We start from the raw sequence: 19,922 nt of genomic DNA, 5'->3' as shown, positions 1-19,922 counted from the left end.
TGTAAAATACCCAATACATAAAGCGACTTTTAACCCTAAGCGTTTGTAGAATGCCTTGAAAAACCAGACTAGGAAAGAGGTAGATGGCTGGTCTGATGATGAGACTGGAAGGTGGCCATAGGAAGTCCTGAACGAAACGGTGGAATCGCATCGAGTTTGAGTTCATTGGATTTGTCTTTTCGAGCACTTTAGAGCTAGATGATTTTTGGCGTGTTTTTAGTTTTTTAAACTATTAATTTATTTTAAGGTATCTCAAACTCTATCGAATGATTACTCGATTCTTCTTCTTTATTCTCGATTGAGAAGGGGCGCTAAATAAAATTTTTACCCCTGTTAGATTAAATCGCAGATCCGTTGCTGTAGGCCATAAGTCAACATTCATTGTATCTAACTCAAAGTCAACGCGCTCGTAATATTTAATTAGATAATATTAATCACACTATGTCAATTCAAAGATTACTGGCAAGACCGAATCACTCACTTGAATCGGTCTCCTGTAGTGGGACGTGTGGGATTATCTAAAATATTGTTTTTGTTATCACAAAGATAAGTGTGGATGAAGTGTTTAGTGAGCGAAATGATCGGTGTTCAGTTGGTGGTCTTCAGGTAAGTTTTTCATAATTTTATTTACTGAACGACGACTCTACATTTTCGGCCTTTTCAGTTCAGATTAGTTCAGTTAGAATTAAAAATTTCTGAAATCGCGTCTTTTTAGAAAGTTCGCTAAATCAGATTTGTATTTAACAACAAGGCATTTTCAATAAGTTGAACGAAAAAACTTAAAAATATGAGTGATTTTCTTCATCTTCTTTTGGGGTGAACTCTTTGTATAAACTCGCCATTGATGGTGTGGAATAAACAATAAATTAATACCTGGGAGTAGGTATTGTTTTTAATATAATAAATGCTCATAGGATGTTTTAATCATTGTGTTAGGTAGGTATTAACTAAGCTTACTTACTTTATTGTTTTGATCGTTACAATGTTATAACTTATCTACGAGATTGATAAAATGATATAAGTAATATAAATACGAGATAATATCATTGTATTACTCGTATTATGACTTCGAAGGACGTTTCAAATTCTTGAATGACTTAGTTAATGTAGATTTGTATGCCTAATATCCTATTTTTTCGAAAATAGACGCTACGATTCCCATTCTATTCCAATGATTTTCTAACAACATACAATGATACATGTATCTGTATATTAGGCATACAAATCTACATTATAACTAAGTCATTCAACAATATACTCGTACAAATAATATGTGCACAGTAGATAAATAATGTTCTATACATATAGACGATAACAACACATACTGCCTACTGCCGTAATATTTCTACCCTGTGTAATGTGTATCCAGGATTCAGGTTCTAACTCAATACTAAAAGCTCGACCGCTAAAAAAGTAAAGTTTGGATGCTTACTAAGTAGATTTAAAGGAGCAATAAATGGAACTCACTTGCTAGCTTTAAATTCACAGTGTGGTGGCGGCAGGGCTGGAGGCGCGTCTCCTGGAGTTCCCTCCAGGATTCAAGTTCGGAGCGGCCACCGCATCCTACCAGATCGAAGGGGCTTGGAATGCTAGTGGTAAATATTAACTTGCTTATTGTAGACCACAAAATTTAGTGTTGGACCTCCCGCTAGGTGGACCGAAAATCTGGTAAAGTTCACGGGAAGTACACAAATGTAAAGGAAAGACAAACCGACAATCCTGTGAGACTTGCGGAAAGCACCTGGATGCGGGCTGTGCAGAACCGGTCGTTCAATTCCTTGGGAACGTCTTTGTCCAGCTGTGGACGTCACTTGAAACGACGATTGTGGACCATGTTTTGTGCCCTCAACTTTTTCACATAACTGGTATTTGTTGCAGACAAAACAGCAAACATTTGGGATGAGTTCACCCACAAGCACCGCGACCGTGTGAAGGACGGTAGCAACGGCGACGTGGCCTGCGATTCGTATCACCAGTGGGAGAGGGATGTGGAAATGGCGGCTGAACTTGGACTGGACTTCTACAGGTAGTTTAACAGAATGAGGCACCAGAGTAACTATACACCTACCTACCTACGTAACTACACCGCCGAGGAATAAGGATGGAATGGACACCATGTGTCCTTTATGGCACAAGAGCAATGTATTTTTGTATCTTATTTTATAGGCTTTTTAAAAAGCACTTTTATGGCGACGTAGCGTGACAATAGCATAGGAATTACGCGAGAATGTGACGCGTTCCGTAAGTTGAGAAGGCTGTCCAGTGGGCCTGGATTTCTACAGGTAGATTGAGAGCAGGGTGAGACGTCTTTAATATATTTCAAGCAGCAAACCGTGGTTTCTCTTAGAGCAACGGCAACGTGGCCGTGAGTCTCTGCCAATGGTAGAAGCATGGTCTTCTAAAGGGCGAGTGGGGCACTTTAACCACGTACTTAATTTGTTGGCAAAAGCAATAGAATCAGAGACGTGAAAAGCAGCTGCAGATTTTGGTCTGAGTTTGATCTCAAATCAAAAGCTACTAAGTAAAATGACATTAGGTACATTCATGATTCCAGGTTCTCCCTATCCTGGACCCGCCTCCTGCCCACCGGCTTCGGACACGCAGTCAGCGAGGACGGGAAGACTTACTATAATAAGCTCATCGACGCTCTCCTTGCGAAGGGCATAGAACCCGTGGTTACTTTGTACCATTGGGACATGCCGCAAAGATTTCAGGACTTGGGTAAACAAACGAAACATTTTTGCTGAATGCTGATGACATGCATTACTTTTTAGTGACGAGCTTGTGACGAGGATATTCAATCCATTAGCAATTCTTTAACACACTATACCAATAATATTGTTGCCAATTATTTTTTCGTAGACTTACTGGTATATCATCGAGTCTCTTCTTCTTCTCTACCAGAAGTGGTGCGAGACATGGCATGTTTAACAGTCGACAACACATCAGACTGCACTGTATTTTTGTTGCAAACTCACTGCATAACTGCATAAGATGCCATTGTCTTGTTTGATGTGCTATCCTCCGTACCTATACCGCTACTGGACAGCTCAATTCACCCCTTTCGCATCGCTCTACTTACGCAAGAACTGACTCAGTTATGCGCCTGTGTAATTTTAGCCTTGGAACCTATACCTACTTAATTATCTAATTTACACTGGCTTGCGACACATAGGAGGCTGGGCCAACCCTCTCGTCGTTGACTGGTTCGCAGCCTACGCCAGGGTGGCCTTTGACCTCTACGCCGACCGAGTCAAGACCTGGATCACCATCAACGAGCCCGTCATCGTCTGTGATGCTTCCTACAGCGGGTTTTTAGCCCCAGCTGTACGTGATGATGAGGTTGGGGTGTACTTGTGCAATAAGAACATACTGCTAGCCCATGCTAAGGCCTGGAGGATCTATGACGTGGAATTCAGGCCTAAGTACAAAGGTAAGTGTTTTAGAATAATCTATTATATAAAAGAAAGTCGTGTTAGTTACTCCACTTATAACTCAAGAACGGCTTAACCGATTCAGCTGAAAATTGTCAGGGAGGTAGTTTAGAGCCAGGAGAAGGACATAGGATACTTTTTATCCCGTTATTGATTGCCATTAAGGCGGAACAAAGTTCGCCGGGTCAGCTAGTATATTATGTAGAAGCTTCTCAGATTACTGATTATGTAGATCTGAATAAGAAAGATAGACATGATAAAACAATTTAGGATCGATTTTGTGTTTGAGCAAAAATCACAGACACTATTAATGATCTTTCACGCTACGTGACGATTCCTGATAGTGCTGTGTGTGTGTCAATTGAGCACAGTTTCAGCCTGCCTCAAAATGCAAACTCGTCAATGAATATAAGTAAAATATTTATTGCATACTTATTGTTAATTTCAGGGCAAATATCTTGGTCTAACCACTTGGTGTGGTTCGAGCCTGCCAGCAAAGCTGAAAAGGAAATGACCGCGTTGGCTATGGAACACTGTGTAAGTTGCGTACGAGTACTCGGTAAATGTAATGTACGAGTAACTAGGAGGATAATCTATGTATATTATATTGTGACTCTTTGTTGCCCAAAACTAAAAGTTTTAAATCAAGAAGATGTAACATTAAAGAACGTACCTACTGATTAGAAAGCGGTCATTCACAGGAACTTAAAGGTTATCTTTCATGTCGCAAAAGCTCCGGGATCATTGACAAAAACGAACATGACGGATTCTTTTCCCAGGCAGGTCGGTACTCTCATCCCATCTTCTCTAAGCAAGGAGGCTGGCCTCCAGCTCTGGAGAAGTTCATCGCTGAAAAGAGCATCAAGGAAGGTTTTAGAAGATCAAGACTACCTGCTTTCACAAATGAGGAGATAGAACTTATACGAGGTTAGTAAGTTACCTTATTGAAAAGAGATCTGACGGTCGACGGGGTAGCAAGCTTCTGGAATTGAGGACATGTAGGGTCCACTACAAGATGAATAGATGACCGTAAAAGGTTGCAGGAAGGCGCTGGATGTAGGCCGCTGCCAACCGGCTAGTCAGAAAAAGCCTTTGTTCAGCAATGGACGTCCTGTGGTGGAAATTATGATGATGATGAAGAAGTCGTTTCCTTTCTTCTCAGAGAAAATTCCTGCTTCAATCTACGAAATACGAGAGAAATAATGACAGTAGCAACTCTCACTCTCACTTCACTTTCTCGTTTACCTACAGGATAAAACGCCGCTTCGTGTTAAAGTATTTGTATATCTGTTAAGTTATAAGTAACACAATGCATATTTACTTATTTATTATCAGAAAGACAGAAAGAGCAGATTCTACTCATTTCTTATAAGCCGCCACAAGGCTGAATGGAACAAGCCAATTTCGGCAACCATTCTTTCGACACCTATGTTCTTTTGATTAATTTCGTTGCGGGTCCAATGACAGTTAAACTTTCCCCCGGGACAAACTTGAGCTTCACTGGTTGGGTTTTTATTGGCGGTCAAGCTGTAGATCTTGGGTATACAGGAGTATGCAGCGGTGGAAACCACTATTTGGAACTTAAAAAATTTTATGTCTCATATTTCAGGAACATACGACTTCTACGGACTGAACCACTACACCAGCAAGGTGGTCCGTCTGCCGAGACCTGGGGAGACACCAACCGGCTGGCCCTTGTACGGCTCTCCAGAACTGGGCGTCATCCTTGAGGCTCGCCCGCAATGGAAACCCACTAGCTGCTCGTGGCTAAAGGTTTGTTTAAGATTTATACCTACATAAGTAATGGTATCATCATCAGGTCTCTAAATCGAAGGCAAATGAAGGATTTTTTTACACTCTCTACGATGGCCAGAAGGGTTGGGGAGGCTATTTGGATTACTGCTTTGAACTGAGATATTATTGACAGAGGTAAATGGAGGATTTGTTCTACATTTCCCACGCTGTTCAGAAGAAGACTGTAAGATAGACTGCGTTGAACTGAGATATTGCTCACCGAGTTTATTTCCTACTAAACGTAACTATATCAGACTCCCAACAAAAACAAAGATGAAGTTATACCTATCTTTATCAACTCCTGTATCATAATCTAAGTAATCAAGCAGGTGATGGTTATTCTCTCTTCCTCATTTCACTAAGATCCACTGAACCCCTAAACCATTAGGACGAAGAATGGCACTAGTTCTAACGATGAACCATTTATAAAATAGAACAACTTTCCTTTCAGCAAAACCCCAAAGGTTTCCGCAATCTCCTGGTGTGGCTGAAAGAGCAGTACGGAGACCAGAAGTTCCTGGTGACAGAGAACGGCTTTCCTACGACAGGCAGCAACCTGGACGACACTGAGCGAGTGCAGTTTTACAAGGACTACCTGACCCAGGTATTGAAATCCCTTTTTTTAATCTTCAACGAAGGAGCCCTTGGCCTGATGGAAAGTGATGATCAGGCCAAAGTGAAGGATCCTCAACAACAAATGAACTGGCTATCTTTCTTCCAACTGCTGGAACTCAACAATGCTGTTGACATTGTTTTTATTGTGACAAATTAGGAACTTATGGTGGTAGCCAGGCAAACTTAGAATAAATTCTACCACCAACCAAACCGCGCAGAAAATGCCTCCACTATAAATCGAACCAGGGACCTCTGGTTCAAAATAATGGCCTCATCTACCCTGTCAGTATACTCAAAAAGACCCCACTTCACAGAAACAAAGATCAAATTGTTGTTTTAACTAACCTATAACAATTTATACAGATGCTGCTTGCCATGAAGAAAGATAACGTGAACGTCGTCGGGTACACTGCCTGGTCTCTCATGGACAACTTTGAATGGGTGGACGGTTACAGGCAAGTGTCTATAGTTAAGTAGATGATACTTAGATAAGCAAAATATTAGAACAGTAGTCAAGCCACATTGCAATCGTATAAGGTAGGAGACAGATCCATTGAGGAGCATGATAAGAAATGTGTTTTTGTTTTGACAGCTTATTCGCCCATTATGGAACATTTTAAACAATCAGATAATTTAGTTTCCTTGCAGGAGCACGACCTGTCCTTTAGTCGCCTCTTATGACATCTAGGAAGAGTTGATCTGGTCCTATTCTAATCTGCAGTAAGTAAGTCACACGACTTAAATGATTTAATGATCATAGAACCTTTTCCACAGCAACAAATTCGGGCTATACGAAGTTAACTTCACGGATCCTGAGCGCCCACGCGTTCCTAGGCGCTCAGCTACATTCTACGCTGACGTCATCAAGAACCGGGCTCTGGACGAGTATGAAGACAGAACAGCATACGTGGCGTGGGTCGTCATAGGTAAGTTTTTTTTTGCTCTGTATGTGTTCGTTCTTTTCAGCCAAATGGCGTCCACTGCTGGACAAAGGCCTCCCCAAGGATTTCCACAAAGACCAGTCCTGTGCTGCACGCATCCAGGTAATTCCCGCAACCTTCACCAGATCGTAGGTCCACCTAGTGGGAGGAATGCCCACACTACATATTCCAGCTCGTGGTCGCCACTCAAGAACTTTTCTACCCCAGCGGTCATCAGCTCTATGAGCTATGTGCCACCCGTCCATTGCCATAAACGTTTAGCGATTCTGTTGGCTATGTTGGTTACTTTGGTTTTCCTGCAGATCTCCTTATTTCCGATTCGATCACGCAGGGAAACTGCGAGCATAGCACGCTCCATCACCCTTTGTGTGACCTTGACCTTTTCTTAAGAGGCCCGAAAGAAAGCTCAAGATATGTACATAGTGGTGGTAGGGCAAGCTATATTTGGGACGTGTATAAGTGCCCTGGAAAGGGCCCATGTACCTACTGAATAAACTGTTTCATTTAATTTCATAGCACAGAATCCCATAGTTTTGCTTGTAAACCTTCTGGGAAATGAATAATTTTCTATTCTATTCATAGGATCGCTGCTGGTCTTTGTAACAGTAGCTGCGGTGCTGTACAAGTACATCAAGAGGATACGGGACAAGAGAAAACCGGAGTATGAGAGCGTTGCGCTTCATAACAACACCACCCCGAAGAGTTTCTTAACTCAGTAAGAGCGCTTTCACATTTAGGCGATTTACCAGCGCGACAAACGCGCTGACGAAAATTTCATACTATGAGACAGCGGATGCATGACTTCACATTATAAAAACGCCGCTGCCGCGCTGCTGTCGTGCTTCTAACGCAATGTGAAAGCGCTCTGGCTTTTTTTACACGCTAAGAAATTTCACCGTGTCTGCCGCAGACAAGACAAGTTTCGTCGGACCTAGCTACGAAAATTATGCCCGTTTTTACCATCAACCCCTAATTTTTAAGTGACCCCTATTGTAACACATAACATGAATTTTGTTTACGGGCATTAGTCACACAGTGCGCATCCGCCGCGTGTCGTATCCAGCGCAGATAAGAATTATTTCTTGGTAAGCGCCGGAGCAATGTACACTGTTCGTGTGAAGAAACGACACGAATTCTTGCGTAGGCCCGGCGACTTTCTTAGCGTGTACAAGCGCCCTAAAGATGCAGTTGTGATAAAAGATGATCAAAATAAGTATACAATAATAAAATAACTCTAAAACTCATACTAATACTCGTAAGTTTAAAAAAAAACAGTGCTATCAGAAACGTACTTAGTTATTTCTGATAAATTATTGCAACTTATTAAGTCTCAACCAACAAAAAATGGTCTATCATTTAACCCAGTGATGGAAGTATAGTCTTCCCGAAGGAACGCCATAAAAACCGAAATATCTCCTGGTTCTACCCGCCCGCGCCAGAAGGAGGGTTATGTTTTTTAATGCACCCTCTGCTGGCTATCTGAAGTAATATTAGTTCATGAAAAAGAGGAGCGTCTTATCATTTAATTTTACTAAAACAGCCCTAGCCGTTTTCTTGTAAGTAAAATGTGTGATAACTAGGAAATTATGTAGAGAATTTTTGTATGATTATAATTTATTTTTTATTACAAGGTTTTTTTACTTATTTTGCTATTTCATTGCTTTAATAGAAGTACTTTTATAACTACATAATAATACTTATGTTATGGATGATTTGATAGAAACCTAAAAGACTTATTCAGGTGTAAAAATATATTTATTTCCTCTTTTGTAATTTCAACAATGACGAGTTTTTACTTTTCCTTTTCTCTTTCTTTAGTTCGCCTGATTCTAGTGCTTTTTTCATTACCTGAAACAAATTAATCAATATTTGGTGTAAATATTCAAAGTAAAATGAGCTCAATTTCAGTTACATAAGATCTATATTTCTTTAAAACTATTATGTCAGTCATATGAAATCGTCATAAAGTCAATGTTAAATGAAAGTAGATTCTAAACCCAACGTATAAGGTACATTTTCCTACTAACCTGTAACGCATTTTCCTCAGGATAAGCAAAGACTGCAGGATCGTTCAAAGTAGGGTACTTGAACGAGAATCCCTTTGGAAAGAGAGGGCGAGTGAGCATAGACTCTAGCTGTCTCTTTTTCGCCTGCAGAGCCTTGTCTATGGACGGGTCAACTTCTTTTACTGGTCTGTGTTGTCGAATTAAGGGTTTATTGTAGACAAAGTCATGTCGATAAAAAATCTATGTATCTAATAAGATCTATCTTTCGTCATTTGAATAAAAAAATCTAAAAACTTAAATAGACGCTAGAAAATTTGATTTTGTTGATTTGATACTTGAAATAAAATTATTTTTGTATGTTTTCTTTTAACAGCGAAGAGCCCAAGACCGTGTTTTATTTTGAATATTATCTTCATGCTCTTTGGGAACTTTCAGTTCTTTTTTCGCTATTTAATCAAGTCCTTTAGTTAATATGTTTTAAGTAACTCCTTAATGTTGTTACTGCCATAATTTGATAAACATATAAATATGCTGATGCCCGTTTTCACCATCAATCCCTAATTTTTAAGTGACCCCTATGGTAACACAACAGGAATTTTATTTTCATAAAGGTCACTTAAATTAATGATTGATGGTAAAAAGGCGCATTAGTTATTTTGAAAACAGTACCCAAACTAAGAATTTTCCTAAAACACAACTATTTTCAGTAAAAAAGCTGGCAGAAAAGTGCAAAAAATCCTAACAAAACTGTCATCTAAATACATACCTATAACTCAAAGGTGACTGACTGACTGACATAGTGATCTATCAACGCACAGCCCAAACCACTGGACGGATCGGGTTGAAATTTGGCATGCAGGTAGATGTTATGACGTAGGCGTAAAACGGGATCCACGCGTACGAAGTCGCGGGCGGCCGCTAGTCTCTTAATATAAAAGGATACAAGTCGTCATCATCGATGATCATGTCCATTTCTCTCGCAGCTCGCTCGCGCCATCCGGCCGCCTGCGACGCGCGTCTTCGTTGCAACGTCAGCGAGTCTAGGTCCCGCGCTACTGACACTAGGTCCTTCAGTGGGGCCAGTTGTTGTGGCGGCACCGGGAAGGTGGGGACTTCAGACGCTGGGGATACACACAGAATAAATATATCAACATCATAATGATCAGTTTATGTCTCGCTTTAGTGGGGCCTGTTGCTGTGGCACATAAGCGAGCCCGTTGCAACGTCAGCGCGTCTAGGTCCCGCGCTACTGACACTAGGTCCTTCAGTGGGGCCAGTTGTTGTGGCGGCACCGGGAAGGTAGGGACTTCAGACGCTGGGGATACACACAGAATAAATATATCAACATAATTTCAGGTTATTTGGTCTCGCTTTAGTGGTGCCTATTGCTGTGGCACATAAGCAAGCCCATTGCAACGTCAGTGAGTCTAGGTCCCGCGCTACTGACATTAGGTCCTTCAGTGGGGCCAGTTGTTGTGGTGGCACAGGGAAGGTGGGGACTTCAGACGCTGTGGGGATACAGAATTACATAAGTTAATAAACGTCGGGTAGCGCCTAGGTCCCGTGGTATAATGTTCATAAACGTCGCCGCTGCAACGTCAGCGAGTCTAGGTCCCGCGCTACTGATACTAGGTCCTTTAGTGGGGCCAGTTGGTGTGGTGGTACCGGGAACGTGGGGACTTCAGACGCTGTGGTAAATAAAATTTATAAACATCGTATGGCGTCTAGGTCCCGTGTTATAATGTTTATAAACGTCGTGGTTGTAAAGTTTGCGAGTCTAGGTCCCGCGCTACTGACACTAGGTCCTTCAGTGGGGCCAGTTGTTGTGACGGCACCGGGAAGGTAGGGACTTCAGATGCTGTGACAATACAGAATAATGTTTATAAACGTCGGGTAGCGTCTAGGTCCCGTGCTATAATATTTATAAACGTCGCCGCTGCAACGTCAGTGCGTCTAGGTCCCGCGCTACTGACACTAGGTATTTTAGTGGGGCCAGTTACTGTGTGGGGTGAAAATATCATCAGGTCATTTTGGTCTCTTTTTCTTTAGTGTTTTTTGAATAAGGTTCTGTAGTCAATCGTGGCCCGGCCCTAAATCACACCAAACTATACAGGTCTAGCGCCACTGAGTTAGTGCCTGAGGTATGATAACGACCCAGGAGTGTGTGTTGGGACGTTTGACGTCACAGCGAGACTTCAGGTTGTGTACTTCAGAATTCAGACTAGTATGCTCTGTCACGTCATATTGTCACCTCTCCTGTTCCGCTCTTCTAAGGCACTGACTCACTTATAAAATAAAATAAATAAATAAATAAATAATAAATAAATCTTTGGACAATTTCACACAGCGCCAGCTAGCCCCAAAGTAAGCAACTTATTGCTTGTGTTATGGGTGCTAGCTTAACGGATATACTACTTATATACTTTTTTTTTAAATACATAAATATTATACATAGTCACACCCAGACCCGTCACAGAAATTAAAATTCATCATTTCAATTTCTGCCCGGCCGGGAATCGAACCCGGGACCTCTCGGCATAATAGTCCGTTCTGAACCACTACACCAAACGGCCGACAAACTTATCCGTTTGACTTGTAACTCCTCTCACTCCTAAAACTAATTACTCACTCTTATTGAGCGTGCGGCAAAGCTTGGAGTACAGGAAGGCTTCCGACGGCTCCATCATCAGGATCGTCAGCCCCTCCTTCGAGGCTCGTGCGGTACGCCCGCTGCGGTGGACGTAGTTCTAAAAAGAAAGATAATAAAATGAATATGTTTTAAAATAATACACACTTACTTACTTTTTTTAACGTGATATTTGTTTACATCCATAATACATCGTATCAGGACACTTGCGCGAATCCACATGCACGGAAAGCCATTTGCGCACACAGTCATTCGCGCGATAAGACATTAGCGCGAAAGTCACGAGCACGAAAGACATGTTATTTATTATACGCGAATAACGTTTTCGCGAAATACATTTTAGGTTAAATGATTTTTTTTATTTGTAGTGGCTTATCGGCGTCGGGAACAAATCTTGACTGAACTAAAAAAAATACTTTTATCAGATGGACCAGCTACAAATACCCGGACTACGTATTAACTAAATTAACTTGCATGAAACGTATCTTCTTAGAAAAACCAAACCAACCAGTGTCAGAACTAAATTTTAAATAAACAACTTGGAAGTCCTTAGGCAGTTCTCTAATCGCAAAGAAATTTTAATTACAGTGTCAGAACTGACTAAAACTCTATTTAGCCTATACAAATAAATACACAATAAAATCTTACCTCGGCAGTCCTTGGCACCTGATAATGTATGACGTGGTCCACATCAGGTATGTCCAGTCCCCTAGCGGCTACGTCTGTAGCTATCAACACGCCGTGCGGGTCGTCGCGGAATCTGTGGCAATTATAATGGTTAATATCCGGCTCGGAGGACCATGTTAAGCTGATATGTTAATTCTAATGTTTTAGTAGATTACTTTGGTTCATATCCGGCTTGAAGGACCAAAGTTATTGAAGAAAGTTAGTGTAGGCCTTTGTCACTTTTATTATACAATCATCATAGACTTTTGATCTGTACTCTTGCTTTCCACGGGAGGCCTGCCTACACTACGTCTTTCAGTTTTTGGTCTCCACTCGAGAACTTTTCTGTCCCAACGGCCATCAGTTCTTCGAGCTATCAGCTACCACTTAAGTTTGACAATTCTGCAGGAGATGTCGCGGTTACTTTGTTTCCATAGGATCCTACAGACCATGCATGGAAACACTGCGCATTTGGGCGTGTACACTGTACAATGCGCATTTGGGCGTGTACACTGTACAATACTGTACATGCACATAACGATAGTGTCAAAACTTTTGAAAAACGAACTATAGCGAGCCACCACACATGTAAAGCTCACTCGCCTTCGTGAATTGCAAAAAGTATAATGTTGATAAGAAAAAATATAATCTTACTTTTCCAAGTTCTTCAAGCGCTGCCTTTGAGGCATGCTAGCATGTAACGGTAGCGGATGACACTTGAGCATAGAGAATAATTGCGCCAGTCGTTTGACGCTGCCTATAGAGTTGCAGAACACTATGGTCCGGCCCGGGTGCCTCTTTAGTATGTAGTAGAGGTACGCGTCTTTGTGCTCTATGGCGCACGCTATGCGGCTCTCCGTTAAGGTTTCTGCTGTACCTGTTTGAAAAAGACAAGGTGAAGTGTTTGTTCTGTAAGCACGCGACTGTGCGACGGGCGCCCGCAGTGAGTGTGCGAGCGCGACAGCAACATAATTACGCGCAAGCGATAAGGATGGGTAGCTTGGGGTCATTGGACAAAATTCTACGTGCTCACAGACCAGACTATACCAGATATATTGACTCTTGCGCTGCTTCTTCTCAGCACTGGCCCATTTATTGTCCCGAAGCAATTAATACTGGGACGTGTAAAAGTGCTTTTTAAAAGCCGTGCAAAAATAAAATGAGTTTTTTAGAAAGAGGGTAGAGGGTAGCCTAAAGTACGGCTTCATGGATTTGAGCATAAAAGTAGCGTAGCGTATTCGTCTCAAGTGTAAGTGACACAGGGCATATCAAAATTACATTTCAAAACATTATTTAAGTAAGTTTAAAAATTAAGTTTAAAACTTTTTACTTTACGCAGTCGGGTTTAATTCGGGATAGTCGGGCATTTACGCCCGTATTCACAAACGATGCTTGCTTAAGTGAAGCAGCAAATCGAACGCGTTGAATAGAGCTCTCTGATTGGTTCGTGTGTCACCCTGTGCGTCCACGCGCACTATGAGACTTCATAGTAATGTTTGTGAATACGGGCGTAATAAATATCTCATAAAAATACTGTTCATCTAGATTTCACGATAGATTGTAAAGCCCGGTCTGTGAGCACGTAGAATTTAGTCCAATGACCCCAAGCTACCCACCTTTATCGCTCGCGCGTAATTATATTGCTGTCGGTCATTGGACAAAATTCTACGTGCTCACAGACCAGACTATAGAGAACACTTACCTAAGTTCTGAGTGGTGATGTCCACGACCTTGGGGTCGGTCATGCCGATCTTGGCCACCAGCCGCTTGATCTTCTGCTGCGGCGTCATCTTCTCGACCTTTCTGTTTATTATCTTGCCTCTTTTTGTTACCTGTGGTTACAAAGTTAGGTAAGCTAAGGATTCTATGTTAAAGTTGAGGATTTAATTGTTTATTGTCTTGACTCTTTTCGTTACCTGGGTTATAGATAAAGTTAGGTAAGCTGTAGATTCTGTGTTAAAGGGAGAACTCGTAGAAAATGTTGTGTATTTTAATTTTCATTATATTGCATGTTTTGTTACAAATAAAGGTAAGTAAGTCATAGTCTCTGTGTTAAAGGAGAACAAATAGAAATTATTACGTATAGTAATTTTATTTCATTTTTATTATTCGTTGTCATAATCGCAATACAGTGTTTCACACTCCGAAAAGTTTAAGTGTCTACCTAAATTATTCATTTCATAAAAACGGTCAGCGATATCATGAAATGATCAATTCTAAGAACTAGCTGGATTTCTATAAGAAATCATGTGCTATTAAGTTCGCCTTTTGTGTCTTATTTTAAGTGCGATAAAATAAAATTTGGTCCCAAATAGGGATGTTTCCTGGGTCAAAAAGCAAGAGTTTTAATTAGTCCGTCAGTTAACTTATCAAAAAATACTCTACACGTATTTTTCACTTTTTCAAACTAATGAAAATTTAAAGAGATAAAGCGCGCCAAAGTTCATAAGAGGCCCGTGACGTCAACGCTTGCATAAAAATGCCGCACGTTGTGACGTCGTGCGGAACTTCAACGCACCATAACTATGTAATTATTTGTTAGATTGACAAATAAAAATATATGTGTCCAATATTTTTTGATATTAAACATGACGGACTAAAAAATTTTTTTTAGGAAACTAGCCCATTACCTTCTTTCCTCTCATATGCGCCGGCAGGTCATGCACCATAGTGAGAGTGGCAGAGAACACGAAGTTCTGCCTCGTTCTGCTTCGCTCTTCGTCCGCGTTGAGTCGTTCTAGCAGAGGCTCGAGTTCTTCAAAATGGTTACGCTCCACCATGCGGTCTGTCTCGTCTATGGCTAGGAACCTAGTAGGGGTGGGGTTATGATCTTTATCTATTATATAAAAGAAAGTCGTGTTAGTTACTCCACTTATAACTCAAGAACGGCTGAACTGATTTAGCTGAAAATTGTCAGCGAGGTAGTTTAGAGCCAGGAGAAGGACATAGGATACTTTTTATCCCGTTATTTATTGCCATTAAGGCGGAACAAAGTTCGCCGGGTCAGCTAGTTGACAATAAAGATTGGATTTTTGGGCTATAATACAAGCTTGAATTATTAGACTTAAATGTATCTTTCTTAAACCATCAAACATTTACTCGATTCTTTTTTTTTCCGCGCAACATGGCGCCGCACAGTGTGTTATGGGACTGTATAAACGGACATTCTCATTGATTTGATGAAACGTATAGAGCTCAGTTATACAAACATGATAGTAAAACTCCCGTTTGAAAATTCTACGTAGTTTTCGCGGTATAAAAATTCTAAGTTACCTATTTTTTTACTTCAAAATTATGCAAAAATATTCTCACTCGTTAACTAATAACATTTAATTCAGAATTGTTATAATACTTCATAGAGCTCTTAAAACTACACGTAATAAGCGTATTAAGTGCTTCGTAAACGCATTCTGTTAATTAGGAGAAATGATTTTAGTGATTTTTGTTTTTATTTTTTTTCTCAATTATACCTTAATATATGCAAACATTTTTAATTGCAAGATATAGTCTGATATTTAATCTACTTGTATAAAAAAATCAGCTTTAAATTCCGTGATATATTTGAGGAAAATCAAATTGAAAATATGCGCCAATATAGAATTGTAAATTTCCCATCACTTTTTAATAGCAATATTTCTTTTGAATGTTTAAATATCATCAGCTCGATTGTACCAAATTATTGTAACATTTATAAAAATCTGTTAAAATACCCAATAATTTGTTATTGGCTCTTATGACGTTTTTTACATCTTCAGGCATAAATATCTATCGTTTCTTTTGGGTCGACAACCAAATTAACATTTTGTCTTTCTTTCAAAACGATCTTAACTCTGGCCGAGCCCTCAAGATCTGTGAGATACCCAAAACTATACTCACTTAACACAGTCCAACTGTTGCAAATGCGGCTGACCCTGCGATATCAGCTCCCACAGCCTGCCGGGAGTCGCCACCACCACCTCGGGCCCTGAGCGGAGCACCCTCTCTTGTTTGACGGCCGCCATGCCGCCTACGATAGTCGCTATTCTTATGCCTGAGAACCCACCAGAAAGTTACAATTTTTATCTATTGATTTTGCTAAATGGTTAGAAGTTTAAAATTTCTATTCATGTTGTAACACTTGTTGTTGTTGTGTCTTGTTCAGTAAAATAAGCATTTTAATAGACTAAAGTTTAAAACCTCTCTCTGTAACCACTAGTTACTGATTTATGTTATTTCCTTTTATATTATTTTATTCAATTAACCACTAAAGCCCGGTCTGTGAGCACGTAGAATTTTGTCCAATGACCCCAAGCTACCCATCCTTATCGCTCGCGCGTAATTATATTGCAGTCGCGACTGTGCGACGGGCGCCCGCAGTGAGTGTGCGAGCGAGTAGTTGCCTACAATTTCAGTTTAGATTTGCAAATACTGGAGTACAGATTAAAAAAATACTACTCAACACTGGCAAGTTATGAAGTGAATATCGCTGAAAAGAAAAATGGATACTTTTAAGTTTTAAAATTTGTAATGTTTGAATTACCTGTGTATTTAGCAACAGCTATCAAATGTCTGCTGATCTGTATGGCCAGTTCTCTAGTGGGAGTCAGGATCAAAGCGTACAGAGGCTTCCCAGTCTTCACCACCACATGTCCAGGTATCTCTATATTGTCTATGACTTTTACACAGCCAATGCCTTGTTCATTCTCATCACCTTCGTCCATTTCTTCATCATCTTCATCACTGCCACTTTCAATGGACTTTTCATCATTGGCATCAGGATTTTCATCATCATTTATTGTTGTATCTTCATCGATTTCATCATCATCGTCTTCGCTCTCGTTTACTGTTGTGTCTTCATCATTTTCGTCATCATCATCGTCTTCACTCTCATCCACAGATTCTTCTTCATCATCATTATCTTCACTCTGACTTTCATCATCACTATCTTCATCAATTTCATTCTGAGTCTCATCATTGCTGTTTTCAGCATTAGACTCATCAGCACTTTCAGTGTCACTATTATCTGTTTCTTTGTTTTCTGTTTTTGACACAGTTTTATCGTTTTCGTCATCACTGGAGGCGGCCAAATCGTCTGAATCAAACATTTCTGACAGATGGATATAGTTGGAGCTGTCATCACTGTCATTTCCTTCATCTGTAGATGTTTCTTTACGTTTTATTGGTACTACAATTTCTTCTACATAATCATCATCATCTTTAGCATTGTCATTAGATTTCTTAACATTTTTAGTTGGCTTAACTTTTCTAGAAGCTTCATTATTGGATTTACTTACAGGTGCAGACTTTTTATCTATTTCAGATGTTTTGTTGTTTTCTTCTTGATCTGAATCAGAATTCTCTTCATCAGAACCATAGCCATCTTCAGAAGACTCTTTAGCTTTCTGTTCTGTTCTTTTCTCTTGCTTCTTCTTATTAACTTTTCCCTTTTTCTTTACAGGTTCAGGTTTTATATTTTTCCTTTTCATTGAGGTCTTTTTGTAGGGGATGTCATAGACATCTAGGCCCTTCAGTTCTGCCTTTTCCTTCAGTCTTATGATTCCAGTTAGTATAGGAAGGCCGAAAGCTAGAGTTTTTCCGCTGCCTGTTTCAGCTGCTCCTAGAATATCCCTGCGCCCTGTTAGAGAAAATAAATTCTGTTTAGATATTCATAATATTAAAAAAAAAACAGTAACATTAAAAAAATCAGTAACATTAAAAATGGTATAAATCACTGAAATAATTGCAATTTATGTCATGTCTCTGTAATGTGTATGGCTGTTGGTATGCTTTATGAATAATAATAATAAAAAAATCTAATTTTTATTGAACCTTTTTTTAAATAGCTGACAATACCTGTAGTAAACCATCTTTTTTAATATAAATTAAAATTACTGGACCCTTCTGTCCAGTACGTACACTCATTAAAAATAAATGAGTGACAACTCACATAGTATTTTCAACCGACTTCAAAAAAGGAGGAGGTTCTCAATTCGACCCGTATGTTTTTTTTTTTTTTTTTTCTATGTTTGTTACGCGATAACTCCGCCAATTATGAACCGATTTGAACAAATCTTTTTTCGGCGTATAGGTAATACCTCAAGGGTGGTCCCATTTAAATTTAATAATAGAAAAAACAACCCCCAAGGGTGGAAAATTGGGGATGAACTGTTTTATACGCAATATCTCCGCCGATTATAAATCAATTTGACTGATTATTTTTTTGTTGAATAGGTATTATCAAAAGGGTGGTTTCATGCGAATTTGAAGAAAATATTTCACCCCCAAGGGTGGAAAATTGGGGATGAACTTTTTTATACGCAATATTTTTAATTTTTAGTTTTTTTTGTGTTCACGCATTTGAAGTCGGTTTTATTTTTTTTAAAAGTTAATTATTAGTAATTATTATAACTATCTCCTCTTAGAACTATGTAAGCACTTACCATGTATAGCAGCAGGCAATGATAACTCCTGAATCTTTGTTGGTTTTTTAAAGCCTAGTTCTGTTAAGGCCTTCATTATTGGTTCTGGCAATTTGAACTCTGCCCAAGTCAGCATGTCTTCTGGTGTCAGGTCTGACACAGTTTCTGACATATTCTCTCCTAATTTGGGCTTTGATTTTTTATTGTTACTAATATTTTTCTTAGGAGATTTATTTTTCACTTCTTTTGATTTTTCTTCTGGGTTTTCTGGTGTTTTCTTTTTGTTTTTCTTATTTTTCTTTCTCTTCTTCTTTGTTTTATTTTTTTCTGGCTGTACCTCGTTAGTTGTAGAAGGTTTAGTCACATTGCATGATTCTACGATGAATCCATTGCTAAGTTTTACAGGTGCTTTCGGTGCTGTCTCTTTCTTTGTATCTTTTTTCACCCTTTTAGGAGCTACATCTGATATAACTGTATCCTCATTTCTCCTCTTTTTTGTCTGTTTTTTCTGAAAGAATGGTTATGAAGATGGTAAAGTACATGTGGCATTTATATGAATTTATCTATGTTTTCGTTAATGTAATGTATTTGTGTTATACATAAAGGTTTCCTTAATATTTAAGCCTATTAACTTTGTGAATAAATATCTATTTTATTACCTTTTTACGCGATTTTAGTTCTTTATCCAAACCATAGCTGGTGCACTCTTCTAAGCCCACAAATCCTTGGAATTTGTCGGACATGGATACCGGAAACCCTTCTAAAGCTACAGACTGCCATTTTAGATTGTTTAACTTCTTACTCATTTTAATATTTCACACAGAATTAATACAAAATAAATTAATACCACCACTCGCAAGAGATAGATAACCTCAATCCAGGGTATGGAAACTTCCATACAACGGTCATCGAAGTGAAACTTGCTTCCAAACAGCGACATCGGTGAATAAATTCAAATACTTTTTAACTACTCTAAAACGGTCTAGATGTCGCTGCTCGTGTTTTCATCATATTTTCATTTTTTTCTTAATTAAAATATATTTGAGAATATTGTTAATTACAATGTGAAAACTTTTTTTAAATGGAATTAATTTGTTTTAATTAAAAACTGAACATTGACATTTTTGTTATAATTTACGTAATAGAGTAGTAGAAATTACTATTTAACATATGGCAACTTTGTTTTTCCTCCAAAATGGCCGGTGTTGTTTTTGTTATGTTAAATGCATTCTTGTTTTCTTATCCATCATTTAAGTTTTCTGTGGCCCTATTAAAGTATTGAAGAGTCGTCGAGTCAAATTCAATCACTTACCATCAGGTGAGATACAGGCCAAGAGCTTCCTCGTTGTGGATAAAAAAAAANTTTTTAGTGTTGTTGAAAACTTTGCGAAAAGACGCTTTTGGTGTATAATATTATGTGT

General features: G+C 39.3%; 2 protein-coding genes across 3 annotated transcripts; one reads left to right on the top strand and one right to left on the bottom strand.

The window, feature by feature from the left end:
* Window positions 1-460: 460 nt before the first annotated feature.
* On the top strand, window positions 461-8,327 carry LOC114361663 (myrosinase 1-like). 2 transcript variants are annotated; one of them, XM_028316785.1, is made up of 12 exons: window positions 461-606; window positions 1,489-1,595; window positions 1,867-2,026; window positions 2,555-2,721; window positions 3,176-3,433; window positions 3,883-3,971; window positions 4,214-4,361; window positions 5,044-5,207; window positions 5,680-5,832; window positions 6,207-6,298; window positions 6,618-6,769; window positions 7,367-8,327. In XM_028316785.1, the coding sequence occupies exons 1-12, from the start codon at window positions 557-559 to the stop codon at window positions 7,501-7,503; spliced, it is 1,677 nt and encodes a 558-aa protein (XP_028172586.1). In that variant the 5' UTR covers window positions 461-556; the 3' UTR covers window positions 7,504-8,327. The 2 variants fall into 2 exon arrangements, with proteins under 2 accessions (XP_028172586.1, XP_028172587.1); XM_028316786.1 differs by having other exon boundaries at window positions 462-606; window positions 1,879-2,026.
* Window positions 8,328-8,523: 196 nt separating this feature from the next.
* Window positions 8,524-19,373, bottom strand: LOC114361657 (ATP-dependent RNA helicase DDX24). Its single transcript, XM_028316780.1, has 12 exons — window positions 19,161-19,373; window positions 18,523-19,009; window positions 16,623-17,717; window positions 15,980-16,133; window positions 14,734-14,911; window positions 13,806-13,935; window positions 12,758-12,980; window positions 12,086-12,197; window positions 11,420-11,537; window positions 9,734-9,911; window positions 8,812-8,977; window positions 8,524-8,632 (listed from the first exon to the last, which is right to left on the bottom strand). Exons 1-12 carry the CDS (start codon window positions 19,305-19,307, stop codon window positions 8,540-8,542), a joined length of 3,081 nt encoding a protein of 1,026 aa, XP_028172581.1. The 5' UTR covers window positions 19,308-19,373; the 3' UTR covers window positions 8,524-8,539.
* Window positions 19,374-19,922: the final 549 nt, after the last annotated feature.

This window comes from Ostrinia furnacalis, unplaced genomic scaffold (assembly GCF_004193835.3).
Source record: "Ostrinia furnacalis isolate ACB-3 unplaced genomic scaffold, ASM419383v2 OfSCF5861, whole genome shotgun sequence".
NCBI lineage: Eukaryota > Metazoa > Arthropoda > Insecta > Lepidoptera > Crambidae > Ostrinia > Ostrinia furnacalis.
This window is presented reverse-complemented; position numbering and strand designations above follow the sequence as displayed.

Excerpts from the sequence above, each read along its gene's own strand:
- LOC114361657 (XM_028316780.1), bottom strand. The coding sequence starts at position 19,307 with ATGAGTAAGAAGTTAAACAATCTAAAATGGCAGTCTGTAGCTTTAGAA. Across the intron at positions 19,010-19,160 it reads AACTAAAATCGCGTAAAAAG|AAAAAACAGACAAAAAAGAG; the intron begins GTAATAAAATAG and ends CCATTCTTTCAG. Across the intron at positions 8,633-8,811 it reads CTGAGGAAAATGCGTTACAG|GTAATGAAAAAAGCACTAGA; the intron begins GTTAGTAGGAAA and ends AATTTGTTTCAG.
- LOC114361663 (XM_028316785.1), top strand. The coding sequence starts at position 557 with ATGAAGTGTTTAGTGAGCGAAATGATCGGTGTTCAGTTGGTGGTCTTC. Across the intron at positions 1,596-1,866 it reads AGGGGCTTGGAATGCTAGTG|TATTTGTTGCAGACAAAACA; the intron begins GTAAATATTAAC and ends TCACATAACTGG. Across the intron at positions 3,972-4,213 it reads CGTTGGCTATGGAACACTGT|GCAGGTCGGTACTCTCATCC; the intron begins GTAAGTTGCGTA and ends TTCTTTTCCCAG.